We start from the raw sequence: 27213 nt of genomic DNA on the forward strand, positions 1-27213 counted from the left end.
GCTGCTGCAGCTCGCAGTGCTAATATGGCGCTTTGCCCATCTCCGGTTCACTATAGCCGCACTCACTGGGCACATGATAGGTGATAACAGGTCCCATGTGTGTCTGTATGCGAGTAGACGGATAAATAAAGACAGAGAGAGTCATTTCCTGTGCTTTGCCTTGTTCCGTCGGCTGCCTCCCCCCCCTGAGGGGTTAAAGCCCTCTGAAGGTCACCGCTCTGCTATAGGACACCACGCCAAATGTCACTGGTCACTGGTGTTTGAATGAACAACACAGACGTCAGTGCTGCGCTTGTTTTCTCAACAATCGAACGTGCAGGTTGAATCTATGTGTGTGTTTTTCGCTTAAACAAATTCTTGTGTAAGCTATACTTTGTTACATTGCCCATGAATATATTCATTAATATATTTATGAATATCTTCCACTCTTTTGCAATATTCATGTTGACAAGATACAACTACATCTCCAATCACTCTTCTCTTCTCTTCTCTTCTCTTCTCTTCTCTTCTCTTCTCTTCTCTTCTCTTCTCTTCTCTTCTCTTCTCTTCTCCTCGTCACTTTTTCCCAATTTTCCCATTAATTCTGTTATCCTCTATTTCCAGATTTTCCCGTCTGCGGAGCCTGAACCTGTCCAACAACCACCTCAGTCAGTTCCCCCTGGCCATCTGTGACATCCCCATGCTGACGGAGGTCAACCTCAGCTGTAATTACCTGGCCTTTGTCCCCAGCTCTGTGGGAGCCATGACCAAGTAAGTAACAGACGGAAGTTACTGAGGATACGGACCTGATGTGAACTATGACAAGAACAAATGGTTTTTATGTTGCAAGCTCCAAATCTTTGCTTAACTCAGAGGCTATAATCAGGCATTTTGCAGCCCTAAATACACTTTCTTTCTTTGTTGCTTATTCTTCTATTGATTCTGTTTTTGGTGTGCCATTCTTCTCCCTACTCTTGGCTTGCGATGTTGGTAATTATCCCACTCTCACTTGTTGTACCTGGTGTTTAGTCGGGGCCAGTGCTTGCTTGCATTGATGCCGTCTCAGGGCTGGGTAGGAAACCAGTGAACCTTTTAACAAACTAACCATATAACCAAATGTGGGAGTCACCTAGCAACAAGTGCATGACAAAACAACCACCGTGGTGTATTCTGCTAGTTTCAACATGCAAGCAAACAACAACACGACTTGTACAGATCATCTGTGGTGATTGCCCTGTGACTTTTAGCCTTTCATTTCATGCCATGTCTGTTTAATCGCTGGTCTGTGCAAGTCCACTCACTCCAGTCGTATTACTCTGGTATTATTCTCCGTCTCATTAAAAGTAGACTACGTCCAGTAGTTTTTATAGACTGATATGATACTGAATTTAGAGTGGAAAAATTCAGATATACTGAAATACTGGAAAGAAAAAGAGAAAGTTTTCTATGTGGATTGTGCACTGATTTTTGCACCAATATGATTCTCCGAAAATAATTATACATAAAGTGTATTAAATTGTCAACCAATTAAATGAACACTGAAACAATAAAAACTAAGACACTACCTGTTCAGTATCAGTCACTTTCTGACCATTTAAATAAAGAATAAATTAAAAGAAAAGAAAAAGCTAGCATCTTTTCTAAATAACCTCATTCTAGAAATGAACACTGAGAAAATAAAAAAAACATTTAAATAAAGAATAAATTAAAATGAGATTCTGAATCAACTCAAGCATTGTTTTCTGCATTATATGATCTGTAAACAAAGTTTTCATAGCTAATGACGTAGACGCCAATATGATAGATACCAATATGTCTGTGATCAGCTTATCAGTAAATCGGTTTGGCTCTATTTAAAGGTTGTTCAGTTTGTTATTGAACTAGCCTGTTGTCCATCCAGTTTTGACTCTTTTTGCATTTTGATTCACACATTTGCTTTTCTTTCTCAGTGTATTTTGCATTTCCCTTGAAGGCTCTATTGCCTGTAAAACACTAACGTCTAATTCATGGACCTCTATATTACATTTTCTGAACGAATTATGTCAATTGGTTCTGGTGGCTGAGAAATGAAACAGTATATAGTTTAATTGGTTATATTTCCAACTCTACCCCTCAAAAAAATCACAGATTTTTATTTCCATGTCGGCATTTTAAAGAGGATGGAACAAATTAGATTTTGCTGGCTGAAAACCAGTTTGCTCTCATGGGAATGCTCAGAACATTTTAAGTTTTGGTTGAGCTCCAGTATCAGCCCCCTGCCTGTGGAAAAGAGCCCTTTTACTCGAGTGTCAGCAAGAAATGTAGAAAATATTTAAACTGAATTAAACTAAAGGTCTTAAACTTGATAATTCCTTCATTATTATGCTAAATTTAACCCACCATGGTGAAAGGAATTACATAATCTGAGGGAGTAATTTAGTAGCTGGGTCAGTACTGACTCATGGAGAGTACATGTGCTTTAAACTTAAACCCTCATCCGAGACTTAACATACAGGTATGTGGTTAAAGCAGGGCTCCATGAGAAGTTAATCTGCAGGAATGATCTGGTATGCCTGTAAATTCCTGAAGTGGCCAGTAGGGCATTGATGCCGCTACTGCCATCTGCTGGACATTAAATGCACTGCTTATAAATGCTGAAATTGTCGCAAGTCCTACTTGGCACGTCATTGATCCTGCACTGTGAAAATAAAGACAATTATTTGTCAAATTGCCATCCTGCCAATCACTTTATTTGTGAATGAGGTTGATTGTTTAATCTCTTCTTCCTCTCTCAGTTTGCAGACGTTCCTATTGGATGGCAACAGTCTAGATGAGCTGCCCAATGAGCTGGGTTCCCTCCAGAGGCTCAGTTACTTAGGCCTTTCCTTCAACCAGTTCAACCACGTGCCCCAGGTGCTGGAGCAGCTGGCCTCCATGGAGAAGCTGTGCATGGCTGGAAACAACCTGGAAACACTCACACTGCAGAATTTCCGACTGCTCCGTGTCAAACACATCGATCTAAGGTACGGCAATCATGATTAGGAGATCATGTTAGGGGTGCTTTCATACCTGTAGACCAAGGCGGAAAAAAAGATACATTGTTGCATTTTTGTTCTGGTCCAGTTTTTCTTATGGCACTGACTCTCTGTCATACAGACTGATAATTGACTCATTGATTGGACAGTTTTGGCAGCTGTCATCCTGCATCACTGGTGGTGGAATGTATTACTCAAGTATTGTATTTAAGTACAAGTTTGAGACTTTACTTGAGTATTTCCATTTTATGTAACGTTATAAGTGTATTTCACTACATTTTAGAGGCAGTTATTGTTCTTTTTACTCCACTACATTTATCTGAGAACTTTAGTGACTTTTCAGGTCAAGATTTAACATGAAGAAAAGTTATTAAATTTAAAGTGATGAGACATTTTCTTTTTAATTAAACTTCATAACCGTATATTAAGTAGCTAAAATTAGCCCTATCTTTACAAAATTAAAACGCTGCTTACAGAAATGCATCAATAGCAATAATCCAAAATTATATTTAGAATATATAAAACAATCTGAGTGGGGTCATTCTGCATAATAAGTACTTTTGATACTTTAAGTACATTTTGAATGCAGGACTTTTACTTGTAGTGGAGTAATTTCACTGTGTGGTATTAGTACCTTTACCTTCAGGATCTGAATACTCTTTCCACCACTGATCAGGACCCACATGGTAAAATCTAATTCCTGTGACTGACAGAAGTTTATGCAGCACTTTAATGATGCTGATGTGTATATTTATGTTCTTTGGTGTCAGAAAGAGCTTGCAAAGAGATTAGCATTATTAGTATTGTTAGACTGCAAATCTTCTGTATGTTATGAATAATGACTAACAGGCAGAGACAGGATGAAGAGAAGGTCTTGACTCAGGGCTTATTACTGTGTGATCGCTGTCACATGCTTTTTAATGCACCTAATGGACTGACTAAGTGCAGGGGGTCTTCTGCAAGCACAGCAGTTTGAACAGCTTTTGACCTGTTAATCAGACAAAAAATACCGTGTTACCTTGGTTACCAAATGATTTGCATAAATAGGTTTTATACATAATGCAGATATATTATAAGATTCCAGAAGCTGAACAGATTTCGTGATCAGAAGATGGATTTATTTGTAGTTCAGCTGTAGAAGTCATTCTAAAATCACATTATCTGCTATCATGAAAGTCTGTGGTTGGTTCTGTTGTTTTTATATTTGAACAACAGGGTGTACAACAGCTCAAATGAAGCCTACTATCTGGAAAGACCTGAGGTCAAACAGGTTTAAAGGCACCTTAAACATTCTCAGTCATGCTTTTTCCATAGCTTTATGCACAATGACACATGTTATCCCCCTAATGATCGAAACAAAAACAAGGCCAAACATGAGCCAACAGGCAGACAGCACGGAATCAGGAAATCATTTGCCTTCAGTGGCTCCATCAGGTGTCTTCCCATTGTTTACAAAACCCCAGAGCTGGAGTGACTTGCACTATTTTCCAGTTAATACTTCACTCCTTCTGACTTCGCTGAGAAGGGGTCAGTCAATACGTTTTCCAGCGTTTCTGTTTGGGCAAAGATCACTGTTATCTCTAATGAGGATGACGAGTGCTGCAGCTGTTTGTCTCTGTCGATTTACTTCTAGAAAAGTTGTCCAGCCGAGACAATTGTGAAATAATCAAATGTTAAAATATTCCAGATCAATATGATAAAAAATGTTGTTTTTATCTTGCCTCTTCTCACATCAACATCAACATAGTTTATTGCACATTTAATTCCAGTAGATTTTATTTCAAAGTGTCCCTTTTTTGAAAGTCTGTTTCAAAGGTAACAGCATTTTCTTATATGACAGTTTTACTTTATAATGTATCTTTTCATCAAAAGGTCTATCTATGCCTGTCAATCAAGACCAACGAGGCAATTATGTGGTAGGCTGTTGCTTTAGTCTGAATATATTAAGCAAAAGTCTGGCATTTGTATATGGAACAGAATAATACATATGTCTTATTTGTCTCGTCAGTTTTTGGTTTCTTATAATTCATCAATATCTCCCTATTTTTTCTTTAAAATCATTCTGAATATTCAAAACAAGATTCATGAATGTTCCTCCTAAATTTTTACAACGGCAAGTTTAACCCAATTAGCATAGATAAATGCCTCTGCAATTCTTCAGTGTGCACACACAGAAATTAAAAAAGAATCCCAAAAAAGAAAACTTTGATGAATGTCTGAATCTCTGTAAAAACTGGGAGAAGAAAGAGAAGAATGGTTGGTGAATAAGGTCCATAGTGATCACTAGGTGACAGAACAATAGTGTAACAAAACCCACTTCCATCAGAACATCTGAGTCCTAAACAGAACTGGAGGAGCTGCTGTAGAATATATCAGCCATCACCTGAGGCATGTTCCCTGCCTTGAAGGAAAGGCCACAGCCTGTGCACTTCAACCTGATCCAATTGGAGCTGAACCTTTGCCTCCTCCCTGCTCCCTCTGTCAGGTTAAATAAGATCTCCAGCATGGTGCCAGATGAGCCTGACCTGCTGAGGCACGTGACCCAGCTGGATGTGAGGGACAACAGGCTGACGGACCTGGACGCCTCGGTCTTCCCCAGACTGGAGGTGCTTCACTGCGAGAGGAACCGCATCGCCAGCCTCAAGGCCAAGGGTTGCTTGCTCAAAGGCATCTACGCCTCCAACAACGGTGGGTTTGGCACGCGTGTTCTCTGCGAGGGCTGTTAGAGAAATACAGATCCCCTTCCTTCTCACATCACCACCACCTCTAAACTGAAATCAAAATAACTCACATTTCACCTCACAGATGTCACAGCTTTCTCTTATGTAACATTATTTCACCCTTCTCTCTCTCCATGCATCCATTTTTCTCATCAGTGCTGCAGTCTCATTGTCTCTCTCCATCATCCCTCTCTCTAACTTGTCATTGCAACCCCACCCCTCCTCCCAAACGCTCCCCCTCCATTTTCCATCTACCTGCTTTTGTAATAGGCCGCGTCTGTCCTTGCTGTAGGTTAATGTGTTTGGATTTCTCCCCACAGAGCTACGACAACTGGAAGTCAGTCCTGTGCCCTCCAATCTTAGTTACATGGACGTCTCGAGGTGAGAAAAATCCCACAAGTACACACACAAAAAAAGGAATGCAGCTCTAATTGGAAAAAGTATTTTTGAAAGTGAAGCTCATTTACAGTACGTCCGATCTGTCCTACAAAGGCAGGAGAGCAGTAATTGTTCGCCGTAAGTGAGAAAATTAGCTTTAAAGATCTTGTAACTGTGTAGCCAGATAGCCGACAAACACATCTTTGAAAGTGTGGTGAAATGTTGATGTTAGAAGTCTGTCACTCTTTAACTGTGTCAGCCCTGACCTTTCACGTGACCTGTGATTGTCATGTGAAAGATGGGCAACTGTATGTATCTTCCTTGTGGTCAATAAAGAAGGAATGGAAAGAGTACTCTACAATGTTTACCTCTTAAAATCAACTTTCCCGCCAGCAACAAGCTTCTTTTTCATATGTGTTTTTACTTTATTACATCTTGTCAACCACACTTAATATATATAGTTTATTATAGTATAAAAGTATAAAATTCTTCCTCTTGGCCTTACCTTATGGGGGCTAGGGAGTATTTAATTTGTGGTATGATTGCTGTCTCTCACTATAGAATGTGGTCATTTGCATAGTTCTGGCATTAAGCATGTCCTAGTTATTAGAGCCTGACTGATATATATTGATTGACAGATATTATCGGCTGATATTGACCTATCATATTGACTGAAACTGAACACTAATGGTGTTCATTTAGCTATGTATATTATTCCTATTTATTCTTTGTTTTTTCAGCTATCATTTATAGAATTTGCTGACAATGAAATGCATTGTTTGTATAATGTATAACAATGTAAAATATTATTTAATAAAGTTTTATTTTGGAGAAAGTAGCTCTCTGTGCATTTGCAGAGTGGTGAAAAATCAGTGCCAATCCACATAAAAAGCCTTATTTTCATTACAGCTCAAAAAATTGCTGTATCAGCCACCATATCATGTATTGATGAATTTTCACCTCTAAAATCAGTACAGAAGTCAGGCTCTACTAGTTATTTAAATATGACTTATTATAGATGAGGACCAGAAAAAAATTATTTGAGCCATGTTTAAACTGATTTAGTTTAGGTTGTGTTTTAGCCACGTGTTAAACAAGCACATTTTCAGAAACTAGATGTTACCTTTTAAATGAAGCCGCATACATGCATCTTGACATTTCAGTTCTACTGTCATAAGCTTTTCCATTTGGTTATGCAAAAAATCACAAAAAGGTGGTTAAGTGCGTCATTTATCTGAAAATGTCAAAACTATTTTTATTTTTTAATCATTTTTTAGACCTGTTGAGTAATTTCTCATTGCCTTTTTTGTCTGAAACACAGCGAGAGACTTCAGCTACCTGATGAAGTGAATCCTAAAATATACAAAATGGGAAAAAGGCCAATTTTCAACCGGAACCTAAAGTTGCTGGTCTTTATTTAGAGCAGCACTGTTGGGAATTCAAATACATGAAGTATCCCAGTATATTATATTGGATGTCACTTTGCAAACTGCACTAAATTTATCATCATCACCCATTCTCCTCCTGTAGGAACCATATGGAGTCTTTGCCAGACTGGCTGTGTGAAGCTAAGAAACTGGAAGTTTTGGACATGAGCCACAACCTCATCACTGAGCTCCCCGCGCGGTGAGTCTCTCTCTCCCTCAGCAAATGTGTCCGTTAGCCTGTAAATGTAGTACAGTGCTGCATTATTCTCCCTGCCCTTTGCCGGCCAGTCATCTATCCCCCATAGAGCCTCATAAATCACACAGATAGCCTGTAACCTCTGCAGCCTCCGTCCATTCTCTTCCTCTTTATATAGCCCTGTAGAAGGTCACATGCAGACTTGCACAGTTCCTCCTCTTCTCTCTGTCTCAAAACCGGCTCTGTCAACCTCCCTCTGCTCCTCTCTTTTCATTTTACTCTCTCTCTCTCTTCCTCTGGTCCCCTCATTGTCTGCAGATTTATTTTTTACCCAATAACTGTCAGGATGATGAATTTCAGCTGCAGGCTCCACTAGAGGCGCTGCTATTTTCTGTTTTTACATCCTCACCCCCCCTATCCTCTCCCTCCACTGTTTCATCTATCCATCTGTCTTTCTATCTATCTATCTATCTATCTATCTATCTATCTATCTATCTGTCTATCTGTCTATCTGTCTGTCTGTCTGTCTGTCTGTCTGTCTGTCTGTCTGTCCATCTCTACACTGTAGGTTCTAGAGTCTAACCATCTGTATCTTCTTCATGCCGCAGGTTGTTATGCAGCAACAGTCTGAGGAAGCTGAGTGCAGGACATAACCAGTTGCAGAAGCTGCCTGAAAGAGTGGAGCGCCCTCTGCTGGAGGTTCTAGACGTACAGCACAATCAACTGGTGGAGCTGCCCTGCAACCTGTTCCTCAAATCTGACAGGTAGCATTAATCATCAGCTACAAGTGATTTGTTTTCAGATAATGCACTGGGCAGATCACAGGAAGATTTAGCATAGAAAAAAAATGCAGGTATATGAAGATGAAGGACAGAAATGTGAATAGATTTTTAATCAAGGACGAGATATTCAAGGACAAGGATGACAGGCAAATAAAAAATAAGCAACCAGGACGAGGATGAGCTTAATAAGGGGCTCATAGAAGAAGGGATCCATGTAGAAGTTTGTAATTAAAGTGACTCATCCTTATTTTTCACCTCCCTTATCTGAAGGGGCAAATTTAAAGTCCGGATTTTCATTTCTACTTTCAGTTTACGGTGCGTAAACGCGTCAGCCAACAAACTGGAGCACCTGCCGCCCTCCAGCCTATCAGAGGAGAGCCACAGCATCCTGCAGGAACTCTACCTGACCAACAACCGGCTCACGGATAAGTGTGTGCCCCTGCTAACGGGCCACACACACCTTCGGGTTCTGCACATGGCCTACAACCATCTCCAGACCTTCCCGGCCAGGTAAAGAACTCTCCAATCCCTCGCTTGTATTTTACATCAGAGGTAGAAATCACAATTTCTGAAAATATTCATGTTTTTAACACCTAACATAAACAACCATTTTTTACAATGATCCCTTAAATTTGGTTTTAGATCATTTACAGAGAATATGTACTGAGAAGGATACAGTTAAAATGTAATAGGGACATTTTTTTTCAAATTACCTCATACATACTATGTCTGTAGTGGAAATTTTACCATATTCCAAGGCCACTTAGCCTGCAAGTAACCTCAGCTCTGACTCGTGTACCAATTATAAGCTGACATGAGGCAGAGAAAAGCTGAATGAGGGTTTATGTGAACAGAAATTACCACATCCAAGTTACACCTTGCCCTGTCCACTACTGGCCTAATGTTCCTGTATTATATTGTACTGTATTTGCTGTACTTGACAACATAATATGCTGCAACACGGTCACGGTTGGGATCTAATATGCAACAAGAGACTGCTTTAGGGTACTATCACCCGTTGTTCATAATAAATTGTCTGTATTCTAGCACTTTAAAATAAATACAAAAAAGCAGAAACATAACTTTAAGATAGACCATATATATTATGTCAAACAAACTATATAAAAACTGTTTTAATGTGCTTAAAGGCCTCTCACAATGACTTTGGCATTTCTGTACCTGTTGGCCAACATGTACACTGATACTGATACATCAGTGATTTATTGATAGCCGATATAAAGCTCCAATTTATTAGACCATAAAATACTTACAATACAAAAAAGTCCAAGTCTTCGATTATTTTTTGACCAGTCCAAAACCCAAAGAGATTTTTTTAACACTGAAAAAAAAAGGAATAAATTAGGCAGCAAATCGGCACATTTGGCATACGGGATCATTTGAATGGGTGTGATCTCACCCAATACTTTGCCCTTTTAGTAAAATGGCCAAGCTGGAGGAGCTGGAGGAGGTGGACCTGAGCGGAAACATGCTGAAGACCGTGCCCACAACCATCATGAACTGCCGGCGAATGCACACACTCATCGCCCACTCCAATGCCATCGAGGTCTTCCCTGAGGTCATGCAGCTGATGGAGATGAAGGTAAAACAGTAGTAATACATAATAACACGTATTATGTACAATCAACACATGAGCCCCCGTGCTCGTAGTGTAAGTGCTTGTGTGTGAGCATCTTTTTCTTCTGTTGTCAGTGTGTGGATCTGAGCTGTAATGAGCTGAGTGACATCACGCTACCAGAGAATCTGCCTCCCAAGCTTCAGGAGCTGGACCTGACTGGAAACCCACGTCTCAATCTGGACCACAAGACGCTCGAGCAACTCAAGTATGTCAAAAGTATTTTTTCTGTAGGTCTGTTTTTACTTTAGTTACAGGGCAATTCTGCATGTAGATCCTATATTTGACACAGGGATTATTTTTTTTATACAGTGTTTTTGGTTTTCTATTATAATACTTAAACCACCATATAAATGTCCTGAGTAGAATACTGTCAGTAGCTTGTGTATCTTTACAGTGAATGTCATCTATTTCTTGTTTTGTTGATTTCAGTAATATCCGCTGCTTCCGCATTGATCCGCCTCCAACCTTTTCGTCGAATGAGGCATCTGGTGGGCCTGCTGTGTGGAGTCATGGCTACACAGAGGCCTCGGGCGTCAAGAACAAGTGAGTTCAATTCAGTCAATGATAAAAAAACAACCATCACACTCGTCCAGCAAAGCATCACTAATCCAAACCTCTTGGGAATGCACGTGTTAAAGCCAGATGACTCATGTATACAAACATGCCAAATCCTCTCTGTAGTGCCAGTTCAACACTTTTCATGTGCATGCTAAATAAGAGATTCAAGCAATTGCACATAATGGGCCTCATTCACCAATATCTTCTTAAGAATCTTCTTAGATTCTTTCTTTAGTCCTTCTTAAGAAGATTTCTAAGAAGACCCTACGCCAGATTCATCAACGTGTTCTTAAGCCGCTGAATTGTTCGCAGTCGTGTTCTTAACTTGATGAATGCCATCTCCTCGTAAGTTGAGCGCGCGTGCCAGGTGAGTCTAATTAACATAGGACTAGCATAGGTAGCCACCCATTAATGCCCATAAAAGGACCCATAAAAAGGACTGCAGGGCCGTGTGTAGACGCCACACAGAGGAAACAGCAACAGAATGCCTAAAGCAAAGCGTAAATCCGTTGGAGCACAGGCAAAAATAAAAAAATAAGCAGCCTTAGTGCAGGTTGCAACAACACAAACAATTTATTTTCTGGAATAATACCTTGAAACCACAATATGTAACTGGCCGTAGAGGCCAGTGAGTAGTTTCTAGGATGGGGGATCTATTAATGGGACACTCTGGATGCGCTGATTGATAGTTTTTTTTCTTCTTCAAAATAGGTGGATACCTATATTTTAATTAATACTACAAGGGCTGGCTATTTGAGCATTCTGTCTCTCCCACAATATATGTATCGTCCTGTACATGGCAGGTGCCAAACAAAACAGACCTAAAATGACAGTTATTTTGTGTGGTTGTGTGTTGGCCGGTGTTGTTATGTGCGTAATGGGAAGAGCGCCTTTGCGCGCACACTTCATGAATGCCACAATCTTCGTAAAATCTTCGTAAGTAGGACTTAAGAACAAATTTGTTCTTAAGAACAAATTTGTTCTTAAGAACGGTTCGTGAATGAGGCCCATTGTTCCCATATTTCCATATAAGTGATGTTTAATAGACATGTCTGCTTTGTCTGCTGTACAGTCGTAGGACTCATAGAAGGCACTGTTTCCATGGTTATTAGTGAGAGCGATCAATATACGGAGAACAGAGGAGTTTTGAAGCCCTCATTGTTTCCTCACTCTGCACATGCCTCAGTGACGTTGTGGCCTTCTTTTGTTTTCTTTTCAGGCTGTGTGTTGCCGCCCTTTCAGTCAACAGTTTCTGCGGAAGTCGTGAGGCTCTGTACGGAGTGTTTGATGGGGACAGGAATGTGGAGGTGCCATACTTGTTGCAGTGCACAATGAATGACGTGTTGGCGGAAGAACTACATAAGACCAAGAGCGAGGAGGACTACATGACCAACACCTTCCTCGTCATGCAAAGGTACATGACGTTTTAATTAGAGGGTCTCTTTTGGTACCGATCATCCATAATGTTTTTCGTCTCTAGCCTTAACTATAATCTGCTCTATTTTCTCTTTCTTTGCCACCAGGAAACTGGGAACCGCTGGGCAGAAACTTGGTGGCTCAGCAGCTCTGTGTCACATTCGTCATGACCCAACCGACCCCGGTGGCTGCTTTACCCTCACAGCTGCTAATGTGGGCAAGTGCCAGGCCATCTTGTGCCGCGATGGAAAGCCACTTTCGCTCTCGCTGCTTCAAAACGTGGGTCTGGAGGAGGAATACCGCAGAATCAGGCAGCACAGGGCAATCATCACTGAGGTAGATCCTTGAAAGTCTTTCACGCACATTGAAATCAATGTGGAGCACATTAAAGGCCCTTAAAATGACCCTTTGTATATCAATTACTCACCACGTGTGTCAGAAAATGGTAAAAACTTTATAAATCATACAACTCTCTCTCGTTTATCCAGTCATATGTTTAGTACTCACACATGTATTATTGCCAAAATCATACTATTTAACATTAACGTCTGAGGTTTACGCATGTGCACTACTTGGCTGGCACGACCTTGCAAACTTGCTCACTCAATTGACCAATTTTGGCAAAAATACATACAGTATGTTAAGGAGGTACAGAACATTCAACCGGATAAATAAGACTTCGACTTTACTGTATAAGAGGTTAAATGGACGTCTTTATGTAGTTTTGCTGTTGTTAAACCTGGCCTCCATTACTTCAATTCATTTAGGATTAACTGCAGTTTTCTTTGTGAATTCAAGGTAATATGAGGTAAGTAACTGATATACAAATGGTCATTTTAACTGTGAAGTATTCTACTAAGTAAATGTAGTGTTATATTTGCACTGCATCAACATTGTATTGATATTTATGCTCTCATTTACAGGACAACAAGGTTAATGGTGTGACCGATTCTACACGAATCATGGGCTACTCCTTCCTCTACCCGTCCGTTATCCCTTGTCCCTACGTGCAGACAGTCACTCTCACCCCGCAGGATGAGTTCTTCATTCTGGGTAGCCGGGGCCTGTGGGATGCCGTGTCTCCAACAGAGGCTGTGGAGGCTGTTCGAAACGTCCCCGACGGCCTGGCTGCTGCTAAGAAGCTGTGCACGCTGGCGCAGGGCTACGGTTGCACAGACAGCCTCAGTGCTGTTGTGGTCCAGCTCAGCGTGAGTGAAGACTGCTGCTCCTGCTGCTGTTCTGAGCCCCCACAGCCGCCACCTAGCCCCGGCTTGGGCCCCTATCCCCCATCGTCCTCTGCCATCAAGGAGCGGCCCTCAGACGGCTCCCTCCCTGTGCCGCCTTCCTCCTGCAGTGAGATCAGCAGTGAGATAAGTACCAGCGAGATGAGCAGCGAGGTGGGCTCCACAGCCTCATCTGATGAGCCACCGCAGAGCTCCTTGGTGCTGCTGCACGAGCAGCCCCACCATCCACACCTCCACCTGCACCACCAGGCTCACTCGATGTCCCTACAGCACACGCAGGCCCACACAGCCACTCAGCCCTGCCAGTACCTGTTCCCAGGTTCAGAGCTGCCTTCTGCCCGCAGCTGCTGTGCCCTCCATCCCGCCTGTTTAGCAGGCTCCTTCCAGAGGCAGCTGTCTAGTGCCACCTTCTCCAGCGCCCTGTCTGACAACGGCCTGGACAGCGAGGATGAGGAGCCCATCGCCGGGGTTTTCTCTAACGGAAGCCGAGTGGAGGTAGAGGCGGACGTCCACTGCCTCAAAGCAGAGTCCTCCTCCTCCTCCTCCTCTTCACCTCAACCATCATTACCCTCCTCCACCAGCCAGGAGCGATCCCTGCTGACTCTCCCCCCACCTCCTCCACCGCCGTGCACCCCAGAGCCCCTAGAGGAAGGGGTCGACATGAGCCTCGGTGAAACAGAGAACGGGATCGAGAGAGATGAGTCCTGGCAAGGAGTCGGAGCAGGAGGGGGGGATGGAGGAAAGTTGGCAGCAAAGAGGAGGGTTAATGGGTCAGTGGCACGCCAGGAAAAGAGCCACAACCTGATTGAGGTGGCTGCTGACGCTCCCTCCAAGAAGTCCGGGGGTTACTTCACCGCTCCAGCCCAGCCTGACCCTGATGATCAGTTCATCATCCCGCCTGAGCTGGAAGAGGAGGTGAAGGAAATAATGAAGCAGCATCAGCAGAAACAACAAAAGCCGCCTGGGACCGATCAGCCGACAGACTACTACGACACCCCTCTCTGAACAACAACAACAACAACAACAACAACAACAACAACAACAACAACATCACCAACTACAGCCTCATCTCTCTCCCAGCTGCAGCATGCACAGAAGCCTACTGTACCACTCACCTAACCTGTTTGATATGTGGACACAAACAAATGAGGCTGTAAAATGCACATGAAAAAGTTGGATCATACTTTTTCTAAACAGCCTTCCTTGCTCCACACAGCCTCATCATTAAAGAACCATGCACTGTAACGTGAACCACCCGTTTGTACTCGAGCAAATCACAGAATACAACAAGCAAATGAGCCCTTTAATGATCCTCAACCCTCTTGAATAAGCCGTGGACGCAGCTCCTGGTGTCCATGGCCGTGCCCTTCTCACAGACTGTGGAACGTTGTTTTTATATTAGACAACCAGCTGAGTATGTAATCAACACTAGTCTCTTTGCAATAGCATTAGCTCGCCACAACACTTGTTAATATGGATAACAATTCCATGGTTTGTTTGTTTATTTTGTAAGAACTTACCATATCTTTTAATGTGAAAGCAGTGAAGTTGCTGAAAGAACTTTTTAAAAACAGACGCATAATCTTTTTATTATCAGTGTCGAATGGTACACCAGTAATACCACACTTAACTGTTGTAGATGGGGCACTTAAAATACTGTATTTCTTCAGTAAATCATGGCTCTTGGCCTGTAAAATGGCATAGAAATTTTTTGTAGAAATTTTAAATACTAACTCCTAGGAGTTGCATACTCTTTATGGTGACTCAGTCACTTTTACTAATCTTCTCTGAGAGAAATGGTGATTTTTTTTCCAATGATTGTAAATAAGAGAAATGTTGTATACTGATGCTTTCAAAGGAACTACGTACCTGTATGTCGGTGAAGGTTTTAATAGTGGGGAGGACGTGAGGTTCAAGCGTTTGCTGTTATGGAGGTGTCACCCCCCTCCCCCTCCCCTTTATCTTACAATGTAGACCCGCAAATACAACACACACGCGCACACACACACACACACACACACACACACACAGACAACTGTATATGTGCAATTGCAGGTCAGAAAAATCAACATTCCATGCAATATTACTACACAAAATTGCCATGGTTTGCTCCACTTGTTTGATTGTGATGTCCTGTAGTCATCACTGTATCTAATGAACACTAATAGACAGATCTTTGCATGCACACTTGCATGCACGCACATACATACACACAAACACACACACACACGGATGCACTCACACGTAATATTAGTCCCACCTCCCTCCTACAGTAACTGTTATCACCGGCATGACTGTGTCAAGTTCAGTAATACAAACAAATATATCCACATGGAAAAGAGACAACACAGATGTTCCTGTCTTTGGTATAATAAATTTTAAATTTGTGAATATAAGACTGTCTTGGATTTGTTTTTATTATTCATGTTTGTTTGATGTAAAAACATTCATATAAGGATCCAGAATTTCATAATAATTTATTTACATTGACAATCTTAATTTGCTGTGGTGTTTTTACAGTGAATGACCAGAAGAGGGCAATCTCATATAATGCCTGAGTATGAGATTAACTTTGATAACATTAATGGTGGCTGCATTCCACTTCAGGGCTTCCTGGGACACTTAATGGAACTCAGCCATTGTTAATGTTATCAACTTCACCTGTGCTTTTCCTACTTTTCCTGCAAAGCTGTAGGCTGTAAAAAATATTGATTGCTTTATCTGTAATCACTGATGTTAAAAGCCTTCAATCTATCAATCTAAAAACAGCTCTACAAGGTGCTTATCATAAACACTGAACTCAAAAAGATTAATTTATTTTACTTAAAATCTGCTTTTTTCACAGTTTTCTTCTGTTTACCAAGTTTCATCAGAAAGTTCAGAATCTTGAATTGGTGCTTTCCATGACAACACTGTTTTCCATGGTATTAGTATTGGCCTTGGTTTTTTTCTTCAACTTCTTCTTCACACAGATGACAGAGACTACCGTGACCACCAGCATCACTCCCAGTACAGACAGAGAAACGGCAAGTACCAGGTTGGTTTTATCTTGATTGGAGCCCTTGAACTGACAGCTGTCGCCATAGTACCACCAGTCATCGCCCACCTGACACCTGGAGAGCAGAAGAAAAGAGGATGAGAAGGTATTTCGAGCATTTATACAGCACATGTATAGTAGGTGATGGAAAACTGGTCAAAGGTCAATATAAAAAGAACATAACAGGATGAGATAAGGGGGGAAATTATTCACTATGCAGCTGAATTACTTGCTTTTATGAGGCTTTATCTAGATAAAGTGCTGTTATTAGATTTTGAACCTCAAATATTGGATTTGCCTATTGACAAAACTGTACTTTTCTTTTAATATTTAATTGCAAAGGTTCCTAAAATAATAGAATTTGGGAAGTTTGCTTTCTTGTCAAGAGTTAAATTAGGAGATTGATACGACTCTCGTGTATATGGCATATATGAAGCAGACGGTGGTGGAATGTAATTAAGTACATTTACTCAAGTGCTTAAGTACAATTTTGAGGTACATGTACTTTAGTTTGAATATTTCCATTTTATGTAATTTTATATTACTACTCCATTACATTTAGCTGACAGCTTGAGTTACTTTTCAGGTCAAGATTTAACTTAAAACATGATAAAGTGATTAGACTTTTTTTTTTTGTTAAACCTCATAACAGTATATTAGTAAGTACTCAAAATGACCCTAACATTGACAACATTTAAATTCTGTTTATATAAATGCATCAATAATAATAACCCAATAATATATTTGGACTATATATAAAAAAACAACTGCGGCCATTCTGCATGAAGTGTACTTTTACTTTTGATACTTCACTTTACTGAAGTAAGTTTTGATACAGGACGTTTACTTTTAGTGGAGTAATTTCATAGAGTGTGATTAGTACTTAAATAAGGGATCTGAATACTTTTTCCACCACAGGAAGCCGGTGGTTAGCTTAGCTTAGCATAAAGACTGGAAACAAGGGGAAACATCTCACCTGACTGTGTGCAAAAGCAACAAACATGTCTGCAACAATAAACTGTTAAAATAACATTTAGCATTAATGAGATTGTGTAAAAATGTGATCTGTTTCTTTCTGAAGAGTCAGCTTTTTGAAAACCAACATCGCTCAGTTCAAAATTTTGTTTTGAAAAAACAAAGTTTCTTACGGAAGCGCATTGCATTCACTGGATTAAAAAAAATAGACACCTTATCTCATAATTACGAGATCTTTTCTTGTAATTATGAGATCCTGATCTCGTAATTACAAGAAAAGGTGTCTATTTTTTTTTTTATCCAGTGAATGCAATGCGCTTCCGTAGTTTCTCATCTCTTCTCTGACATGATTTTGACATCAGATGATTTGCTACCACTACACTTCATTGTTCAAACAGAGAGACTGAAGTATCATCTGTCACTGGATTTAAACTAATCCCTCTGATTGCAGTAAATGCAGAAAAAAAAATAATAATAAAAATAAAAAATAAGACATGTCTTGTGATAAGTCTAAAAATCAGACTTTTATTTTTATTTTATTTTTTAATTTAACCTGTTTATTTTATTTTTGCAATAGGGTTGAAAATAGGTTAAAACATGTTTTGAGAGGTTAAATAAGAAATACAGATGATCAAACTGAATATTGATATTAAAACAGAGTGCCTTTTGCAGGCCAGAAAATCTGACCTGAAACCTGCATATTTCTTCTCAACCAGAAGTCCTTCATGAAACCCCCAATAAAACCGCAATGTGTCATTTTTACACTTCTGTTTTTGTACAGATTAATCAAAATAGATCCCACTTGTTACATTTTTAGCTGTAGATGGTGCTGGTAGGTGGATTTTGTCACTTTTGGACAGAGCCAGGCTAGCTGTTTCCCCTTGTTTCCAGTCTTTGTGCTAAGCTAAGCTAACAAGCTGCTTTCTGTAGTTTTATATTGACTGGGCAGATAAGAGAGTGGCGAGATTAGAGAATGGCATTGAATCAGCATATTTCCCAAAATGCCAAACTTCTTCCTGGGGAAAATGTCAATTGCTCAAATTTGGTTTTGAAGAGTCTGACAGGACCCTTTAAAGCTTGCTGATTGTTACATTACTAGTGCTCACCTGCAAGCAGCCTTCCCCCCATCCACCACACAGACTCCATCATTCTGACACACCACATTGCGGCAGACGTCAGAGGTGGGAGAGGTGACAGTCGGCTTGTTTGTGGAAGGCTTCTGGGTTGTGGGAGGCAGAGACACTGTCAGATGAGACACATCTGAAAAGGAACAGCAAATGAGAGAGGTGTTAATTGGATCTAAGTGGAGCAGCACACTCGATCACATGAAGGACTGTAGGGTTTTTCTGACAAGTGGGTATTTAAATCATGGATGTAATCATGCATCACGGATCCTACTATGCTGTTTTGCATGTGTGCCAGGGATAAATATGAAGCATACCAATGAATACATTTGATGTCGTGTATGACAGGACGGATGTAGTTTCACAAAACGATTATAACATAAATGGCTATTCTTTTCTATACCTTGGATATTTGTGGACACAGCATGTTTTTGTGTTGACATCTTTACTGTAATCTGGTGCTTTTACCCTCCATGGTGAGGAGAAAGATGGCGTCCCCTCCCTTTATGAAATCCCTGCTCTTCGCTCTGAGGTGGGTGAGATACACTGGAGTGCCGGCGCCTGGCCCTCGGAAATACTTGGATCCATCTGTATGCGTGACCTCAACGCCCACCTTGCGAGGGTCGTCCCAGAAAAAGCTGCCAGTGTCTGTTTAAAAAAGATGTTGAAAGGGGGTATAAATTTAGTGATTAACTTTCACGCAAAGAATAGTAAATTAATAAGATCTTTTAGATAGTTTAAGTGGCTGCACCTGTTGCCTTCATGGTAGGGTCTGTGGTGACACTACGCTGGTTGGACATGCGCTTTTGGATGTGTGGGTGCTGGTCCATGAGCATCATGGTCATCTGTTTCCAGGGGCATGGCCATTTCTGACCCGTGTCCCCTTCACGGGCAACCAGATGAGCATAGGCTGACAGCTCCTCAGGGTAACCTGCCTTACCGCTGGGGTACAGCTGCATCTGGAAGGTGTAACCCTCCTTAGAGTGGAACGGGGGGCTGAAGATAGATGTGTTCATTGGGGTGGTGTCCATCACGTGGCTGAAGTTTTTCACTCGCCATATAAACTCTGGGCAGGTGGTCTCAGAAAGGTTAATGTCATCCAATGACAGTCCCCCTGGCGCAGACCCAGGACCCTCCTTGGTCCCTTGAAAGACAACGCGGAATTTTGTTTTGACGTTCAGACTCACATGATGCAGCTGCCACAGCTCCTGGGTGGATCCTGTTGAGGTAAAAACATGGAATTTGTTAAACAGAAAATCCACAAAAGTACAATTTCACAAGAAAAACTGTTACATTTTGAGCAGAATTTAATAGTCACCATATATGGTCTGTATAAAGCGCAGTTTTCCGTTGGGGTTAGCTTTGTCATATTCTCTCACATAGATCTTCAGTGACTTCTTAGTGTCACCGCTGTTGTAGTAGAAGAACTGCAGACACTGGTATCCTCTTTTGGGGTAAAGAAGCCTGCTCTCCAGCAGAGCTGTGTCCATGGTGTTGGCTGTACCAGTGTTGAAGTGCATGAAATAACCAGAGCCTACAGATACAAATTACACTTGATTAATATTAATCATTATTTGTTTGCACTTTAGACAGTGGATGATAAGGGGGAGAATACAAGGCAAGGCCACTCTATCATATAGCAATAAATAAAAGTACCCTTACCCGAGGTTCACATTGTTCAATTCTCTTAAATAAATCAAGATAAATAGATGTTATTTCTATTGGAAGTTTCTGGTTGTTAGAGTGGAACATACAAAAGATGACTTCCAGTAGAAACCACACCTACTATACTTCAGGTCTTCTATTTTATTACAGAGACGGTATATTTACAGGTACATATTTTGATGGTCCCTCTGCTTGTTGGCCTGGTTCTCTTTTCAGGGCTGTACACCTGATTGAGTGTAGTCAACAGCATGGGACACACCTGGGCATGGGCCTTGCTTTGTGGCTTTTGTTTCAGTTTCTTTTGTTTTTAAACCACCGCAATGCCCACTTGACTTGTCCAAGGCAGACTACTGAAATCCTTGTGCACAGAATAAAGACTTTTTCATCAAGAAGTTTTTTCATCAACCTACATTGGAAATTATTTTTTAAAGTCGTTTTTTTGGGAGAGTAGGAACAATTACATTACTTTCTCATGAACATATTTGCATTTCAACCTGGCATCCCCAAATGGTTCTTAAATAACAATTTTTTAAGTAATTTGCATGTTGTCACTATGGAATTTTTTGTAATTTCAAGCCATTTAGTACATCAGGCTTACAACTGACTCCAATGTAAAACCATGCACGGCAATATTAGGCACTCAAAGCAAATGCTTCCACCATAGTCATTTAACAATGGAATAAAGAGCGAGAAAGTCCGCATAGAGAGGAGAACGGGGTGGATGGATGTGTTAAACACGTTCACCTATACATAAATTATTTCCCCTAACTAACATACTTATTTTAAACCAAACTACAATCTTTTCTTCAACCATGTGTTTTGAATTGTGAGTGTAGTAAAGCATTATAGTCTGACGAGTAGGGCTACCAACTGTGTTAAAAACTGGCGCCACGGGGTCCTAATCAAGAATCTGTATGCAACAAGTTGAATTAAATTTATTATTTGTCTTGCGTGAGCAATTTGTGCTGAAGCAAGCATAAAAACACATAACAATAGACATAATATAACATAGAAACATACAAGTTACATAGAGTTGGGAATGACAGTGAGGAGTTAAATGACACAAAAAACCCTGTAAAACTCAGAGGTGGTTTGTTATTTATACACCTTCCCATGGGTTAACCTTCGGGGGTTTTTTTTCTGGAGACTTGAAAAAATTATCACCGCTCGTGTCTTGAATATTCCTGCAGGATAATGCTCACCAGTGCATTTTCCCATGTTGGAGTAGTCAGTGTTGGGCCCTCCAACAGCTTCACTAACTCTGACCCAGTCTGCCTTGTCTCCTTCTCCCTGGATCATACCACAGATGTTCTCACGTTCAAAGTCGCATGAGTCCAGGAATGTGGAGCCCTGAGCTGGAAGACATTTCATAATCACACACACACAGGTATGGAACTTTGAACTGCTATAAAGTAATCTGCTGTTTTGCTTATCCACATATTTCCATGTGGCAAGGAGAATTAGATGTGGCAAACAAATGTGGTGCAATCTTACTGCAGTTGTAGAGGCGGGACAGCTTGAGCAGGTCACTGTCACTGAACTCCATACGCTGGCCGATGACATCACTGAAAGCAGGGATCTTGGTGACGATGGTGGGCTCGGTGCCGTTTCTGAAGGCGTTCTTACTGTAGTGCATCATGGAGCCGTAGTCGTAGGGCACACCCAGAGAGCTGGAGGTGGTGTCGTCGTAGGTGTTAAAGTTGTGTTCTTTACCTATAGACCAGACATATACACAGGCACCTTCAAAAAAACAAGTAGCTCTTCAAAGATATAAGTAATAAAAATTGCTTATCAATAGCTGAGAAACGTTTAAAGACTTAATTGCTGACATATCAAAGTACACTGTACTTAATGGCAGACATTAAAAACAGATTTATTAAGATCTAAAGAGCGTAGGTCAATGCTGCTCCTTAATGTGCTGATAGTGTCTTTTGCTTATCTTGAGATTCTGCAGCCGGTATACACATGCTTATCGCACAGGCAATAAATCAACTGTTCCATGAACTCCAACATAACAAACCACTTTTGCATGACCTGATCAGGTTTTACATGTCATGTATAAAATATACTTTACACTCAATTTATCACCATACACTTACAAACAGAAGCCATGAAGTAGGCATGTCATAAAGGGATAGATTATATGTGGAAGCATGAATGTGCAAGTGTTTAAATTAATTTTAATTTAGCCGGGGGCAGAATCATTACCCTCTGAGATGCGGTCCCACATGATATTAACATAATCATCGCGGTCTGATCTGGACTGCTCATGCCAGAACCCCAGAGCGTGAAGGAACTCGTGCTCAATGGTGGCGATGCGGTCGCAGTTTGTCCCTATTGACAACCTCTGCTTCCCAACTTGTCGGTTTCCCACAGAGGAGAAACAGCTTTATGAGATAAGAAAACTTTTATAAACATCAAACAGAAGACTTGAAGCTGTCATTTTAAAGTAGGTGACATTTTACAACAAGGGTCCATTAATTTACATTAGTCAATGCAGTAATAAGCATTTTAATAAGCAGTTAACTAATGTGTCTACTAATAATTCACTTAGGTTTTCATGTTAATTAAGGTATTAACATAAACATCATTAGTAAATGATTACTTGATACATTCAACTGTAAATAAATATTAATATCTAATGTTGATTAATGTAAATTACAGCTTGTCTTGCCATTTAAACAGACCATAAAAGAATAAAACTTTTTTTTTTTTACCTACCCGCCCCCTTTAAAGATGGAAATGTAGTTTTTTTCTCCGCTCCAAGGTTTGAAGTCGATGCAGGTCTTGAGCCGGTACTGCTCAAACGCCTTCAGGATCACACCTTTTGCATTGATCTCTGCAGAGAAGATGATAATAATTCAATTCTGTGAGAGATGATGAAATATACGTCTCCCAAATCTCCTTTTAAGATTGATTGCAATGCAGAGTAAATTCATAAAGGACCTTGGTTGAATTATTTAAACCTGTTAAGGTTCCACCATAAGGCTCACATGTGTAAATGACTGAACATCAAACATAAAGCTGGTGGTGTACGTGTCCCACCTTGGTTCTACAGTGACAGCTTTAAGGTAGACTTTGAGCTAATGCAAAATGTTGAATATACAGTTATGGAAAATATATTCTATCCAGTATGTTTTTCATGCTGCTGGAACAGGGTTCCTTTGCATCCTGGAAAACCTAGACATTTAGAGACTAGTTTTCCAGTCATGGACATACCTGGAAAGTGATTAAAATGAAAACAATCTATGTTATTCTGTAAAAAAATTGTAATGGTATCACCTATGTAAACCTGGGTGCATATGCCTACATCTTTAAGGCAGGTTTACCAAATGAAAAGATATTGTGGGGCAAAATAGCTTATGTGACTGCCAACTGAAGGACAGAATAGTTGCAGCCAGCATCATAACCAAAAGTAGCAAAGATTATTGTGCATGTCTTTTAATAAAACCGGAGTGTTTTGCTAATGTTTGGGTGGAAAACACAGGATTTACTTGAGGACATGGAAGAGCCTTGGGAGGGGTGTCTTCAATAGGACATCTTTTGTTTGCAACCATGACAGAATAAAGGCTTTTTAAGCAACAAATTAGTGTTATGCCTTAAGATGATCCCTTTACTACGGAGAAAAAAATAACGAGAGGAGGAATCTTTTATTTTATTAAGCAGTTCGAGAAAAAAAAGGCAAAATGTCGAAAATAAAGTTGAAACACGATTTAGAGAAAGTCGCAATGACGAGAATAAAGTCAAATTTTTGTGTTTGGTAAAGTTGGAAAGATATCCACAGATCTGTTGTTCCTGTGTTGATACGTCATCCGAGGAACATTGTTTTAGAGAAACGACACGTCTCTCCGAACATTGAGGTAGACTGCAAGCTACAACAACATAATAAATGAGAAATAACCACAATATTTAATGGTGTAGTAGTACTAAAATTCCCCTACACATAAATTAGCTATTTTTAGTAGTAGACTACCTCAACTATTGTCTTGGGAAAATCTGCTTTTTTGTGATTCTTTTTAGACATATGTTAGACGTATTGAGGAAAGTCCGGTTGTAGCTTGCAGTTTACTTTACTGAACTCAAAAAGTTTACTTCATTCTCAACATTTAGACTTATTTCTCTGAGTGCATAATGAATTTTTCCCCCCATATTTTCTCCTACCTGGCCCTAATTCTCTTCCATACTTTAATAAAGACTTGCAAACTGTTTTTTTTTTTCACCTTGAGTGTCACACATTGACTATATAGTTTAAACTCAAGTCCACTCCCAGAGTCGTCAGAGGTGCAATCACGTCTCGCACATATAAGATTGCGACATTGAGAGACTTATAAAACACTTCTAATCAACAAAAAGACAATATAAAAATATGACACTTGAATTTTGTCATATTTTAAAATCAGAACAGTGGTCGATTGACCCTTGCATACACGATGAAAGTAAAAATATGGTGATGACCAGAAAGCATTATTATTAAACCAAATAAGGAAATGGTTATTGTTTAAATTTTTTACCTAATTTAAGTTAAAAAAAAAAAAAAAGTATTAGCAATAAAAAGCACTTAAAGTATCAAAAGTAAGCTGCAAATAAATTGTTTAATTTAGAATTAATTAGAATTATATTTATAACAGTATTTGTACTGTTAATTTCCACTTCCCATGAAGCTTTATTTGGGGAATATATTGTATAAATCCATCAGTATTCCTAAAAAAACAACTCTAACAGGCACTCTTACCTAAGTCATCTTCCATGTAGTATGGGATTGTCTTTGGCCACCTGTACTGATCCCCAATTATGGAATTTCGAGTTTGCCTCTGTCAATCACAAAAACAGGAGCCACATGAGTTCTACATGAGTCAAGTCATGCTTTAAACCAAGATAATACAGGGAATTAAATTGTGAAGGTGAAGATTAAAATCAATTAAATGAACATACCTCATCAAGCACAATGTCCCCCTCGAAAAGATTCAACCCTGCCTCTGTGGAACCCAAACACAAGGGAAACTGGTTAACAATGATCACATTATCATTATAGTAATAATACGTAGATATGAGGATGAAAGACGTCTGCATACCTTCATTGATGTCAAAAATGTCAAGGTCCCGTCCACCGTCCACATCATAGTCTGCTATTTTTGTTGTGGGCTACACAGAGGAGAATAACAATGTAAATGTTATTGATTTGCAAATATATTCAAATCAGGATTCTAGGTCAATATCTTAATAAAATAAACCAATTTCTCACCAAGCAGAAGGTAAATCCACACAAGAGATACGCAATGTGAAGAACAAGAACACCTGTAAATTTTCTTCCTGCCATGTCCTGTAATGTCCCTCTACATGGGAGGGTGCAGGTATAGGTACTGAGCTCTGACAGACTCTCAGAGAAGAAATAAGATGAAATGTGATCCTTAGTGTATCATTAACAGAGCTGTAAATGGTATGAGTTATACAGCAACTTCAATCTTCTGTGCTATTGTTGTAGAAAATCTTTAAAGAAAAACAACTGATGACCAGGTAGATTCGAATAGCAGCCTTGTGCGGGATTTATTTGGCAAGTATCAAACAGATGATAGACAAATCCAAAAGTCAGAACAACACTGAGCGAGACAACACTCAGTGTCTCTTTTTTTATCTTGCAGGTTCGTGTGTCAATGTCTCTGTGTAACTAAGGTTCAACGTCCTGAAATTTCCTGTTATGAAAAACACTTGATATAAGAGCACACCTGGGATTTCCTAAATCAGAGCTGTTCATATCTCAATCAAGCAGAAGTTACCTGTAAATAGACTGTGACTGTTGGTCAGATTACTGTGTGTTCATCAAAACATGTTTGATGCATATTTAAACTGCTATATGTCCATATATATACATCTTCAAATTAATTCTACAACACTATCTGCGGACAAATCTTTACACATTTGCAGATTAGCTGCAGTGTATAAGTCAGAGGAGCAAACAAATCTGAGGGTGCTTATTTAACGCAACCATCTCAAATGATAATGCTTTTATTAATCTTTTCTGATATTTCTATTAAATTGCAGCTATTAATTAAATCCAGTTGTCAGCTTCGGTGTGCTGATACATCAGAAAGCAGAAAAAAAGCTATACACATGCAGTTTTGTATTATTCTCAGGGCTCTTACAAGCAGTGCAAAGCTCATTACAAGCATAGATAACCATTACCTTGAGCTCTCCTGTAGCAATGCCTCATGGGAATTTTGAAAATGGCTGTGACAGTGCCACAGCTGCCTGTCACTCCAACAGTTCTATGTTAGAAAACTGTGACAACATTAGTTTTCAAATAACTTTTATTTTCAATGACCTCCTTACAGCACCTGCACACAACTGATATCTTGCCATTTCCCATGGTTTTCTTGATAAAAACCATTATCAATCATTATCAAGAAAACCATGGAAAATGTCTAGATATCAGCTCTTAAATTAAACTCTTATGAGCTAGTTTTGTTGTTATCATTATATTTGTCCAAATCATTGTAGTTGTACCAGGCATTAAATGAACAAGAAAATGAAGAAAACAAGGGTGGTCTAATATTTTTTTCCCAATGACTGTATATGGCTTCTTGTTTGCATTGCTTTGTGCTCAATTAAATATTTCAAATTTATTTTACAATGTTATGTTCAAGACATGTCCTTCGAAACCTCCTGAGAAGCACAAAAGGATTACGTCAAAACCATCACACCCATCTCTGTACTGATACAAGAATCCAATAATTGAATCAAAGAAGTTTATTGTCTATTGCTCCCTCTGACAAACTAATAATGTGTTGAACAATGTAAACTATTGTTGGCATTGTCTACGCTGCGACACACTACAGTGGAGCCACTTAAGGTGGTTCTTTGTGTTGTTGCAGCTGCACTGGAAACGTCTTTCTCTTACAACCTTTTATGCGCAATTTGTATTATATTTGATATATTGTGTTCTTATCTAAAGGGAAGTGAAATGTACAATTGCCATTTAAAACTAGTATAGTGGAGGGGTTGGGGATTCTTACAGCATGAGGAAAGAAGCTGCTCTGTAGTCCACAGCGGATACTTTACAGTGTG

The 27213-nt window shown here is 39.9% G+C and overlaps 2 protein-coding genes across 2 annotated transcripts in view; one reads left to right on the forward strand and one right to left on the reverse strand.

Moving 5' to 3' along the window:
* Positions 1-15569, forward strand: part of phlpp1 (PH domain and leucine rich repeat protein phosphatase 1) — a 56511-nt gene extending 40942 nt beyond the window's left edge. Inside the window, exons 5-17 of the mRNA XM_059344847.1 lie at positions 604-750; positions 2754-2981; positions 5479-5681; positions 6034-6094; positions 7622-7717; positions 8323-8478; positions 8806-9006; positions 9934-10096; positions 10207-10337; positions 10562-10675; positions 11910-12104; positions 12214-12442; positions 13030-15569. Of these exons, the coding sequence (XP_059200830.1) occupies positions 604-750; positions 2754-2981; positions 5479-5681; positions 6034-6094; positions 7622-7717; positions 8323-8478; positions 8806-9006; positions 9934-10096; positions 10207-10337; positions 10562-10675; positions 11910-12104; positions 12214-12442; positions 13030-14355 (3250 nt within the window). The 3' untranslated portion in view covers positions 14356-15569. The remainder of the gene's footprint in view (positions 1-603; positions 751-2753; positions 2982-5478; positions 5682-6033; positions 6095-7621; positions 7718-8322; positions 8479-8805; positions 9007-9933; positions 10097-10206; positions 10338-10561; positions 10676-11909; positions 12105-12213; positions 12443-13029) is intronic.
* A 433-nt stretch (positions 15570-16002) lies between these two features.
* mep1bb (meprin A subunit beta b) lies at positions 16003-25468 on the reverse strand. Its single transcript, XM_059344956.1, has 13 exons — positions 25394-25468; positions 25224-25293; positions 25084-25127; positions 24884-24962; positions 22873-22990; positions 22360-22538; positions 21646-21864; positions 21354-21506; positions 19805-20020; positions 19238-19705; positions 18955-19134; positions 18469-18622; positions 16003-16463 (listed from the first exon to the last, which is right to left on the reverse strand). Exons 1-13 carry the CDS (start codon positions 25466-25468, stop codon positions 16229-16231), a joined length of 2190 nt encoding a protein of 729 aa, XP_059200939.1. The 3' UTR covers positions 16003-16228.
* Between the last annotated feature and the right edge of the window lie 1745 nt (positions 25469-27213).

This window comes from Centropristis striata, chromosome 11, assembly GCF_030273125.1.
Source record: "Centropristis striata isolate RG_2023a ecotype Rhode Island chromosome 11, C.striata_1.0, whole genome shotgun sequence".
Lineage (NCBI taxonomy): Eukaryota > Metazoa > Chordata > Actinopteri > Perciformes > Serranidae > Centropristis > Centropristis striata.

Coding starts and splice junctions, on each gene's coding strand:
- mep1bb (XM_059344956.1), bottom strand. CDS start 25,468: ATGGCAGGAAGAAAATTTACAGGTGTTCTTGTTCTTCACATTGCGTAT. Junction 25,128..25,223: donor CATTTTTGACATCAATGAAG/GTATGCAGACGT, acceptor TGGGTTCCACAG/AGGCAGGGTTGAATCTTTTC. Junction 22,539..22,872: donor TCCATCTTTAAAGGGGGCGG/GTAGGTAAAAAA, acceptor TATCTCATAAAG/CTGTTTCTCCTCTGTGGGAA.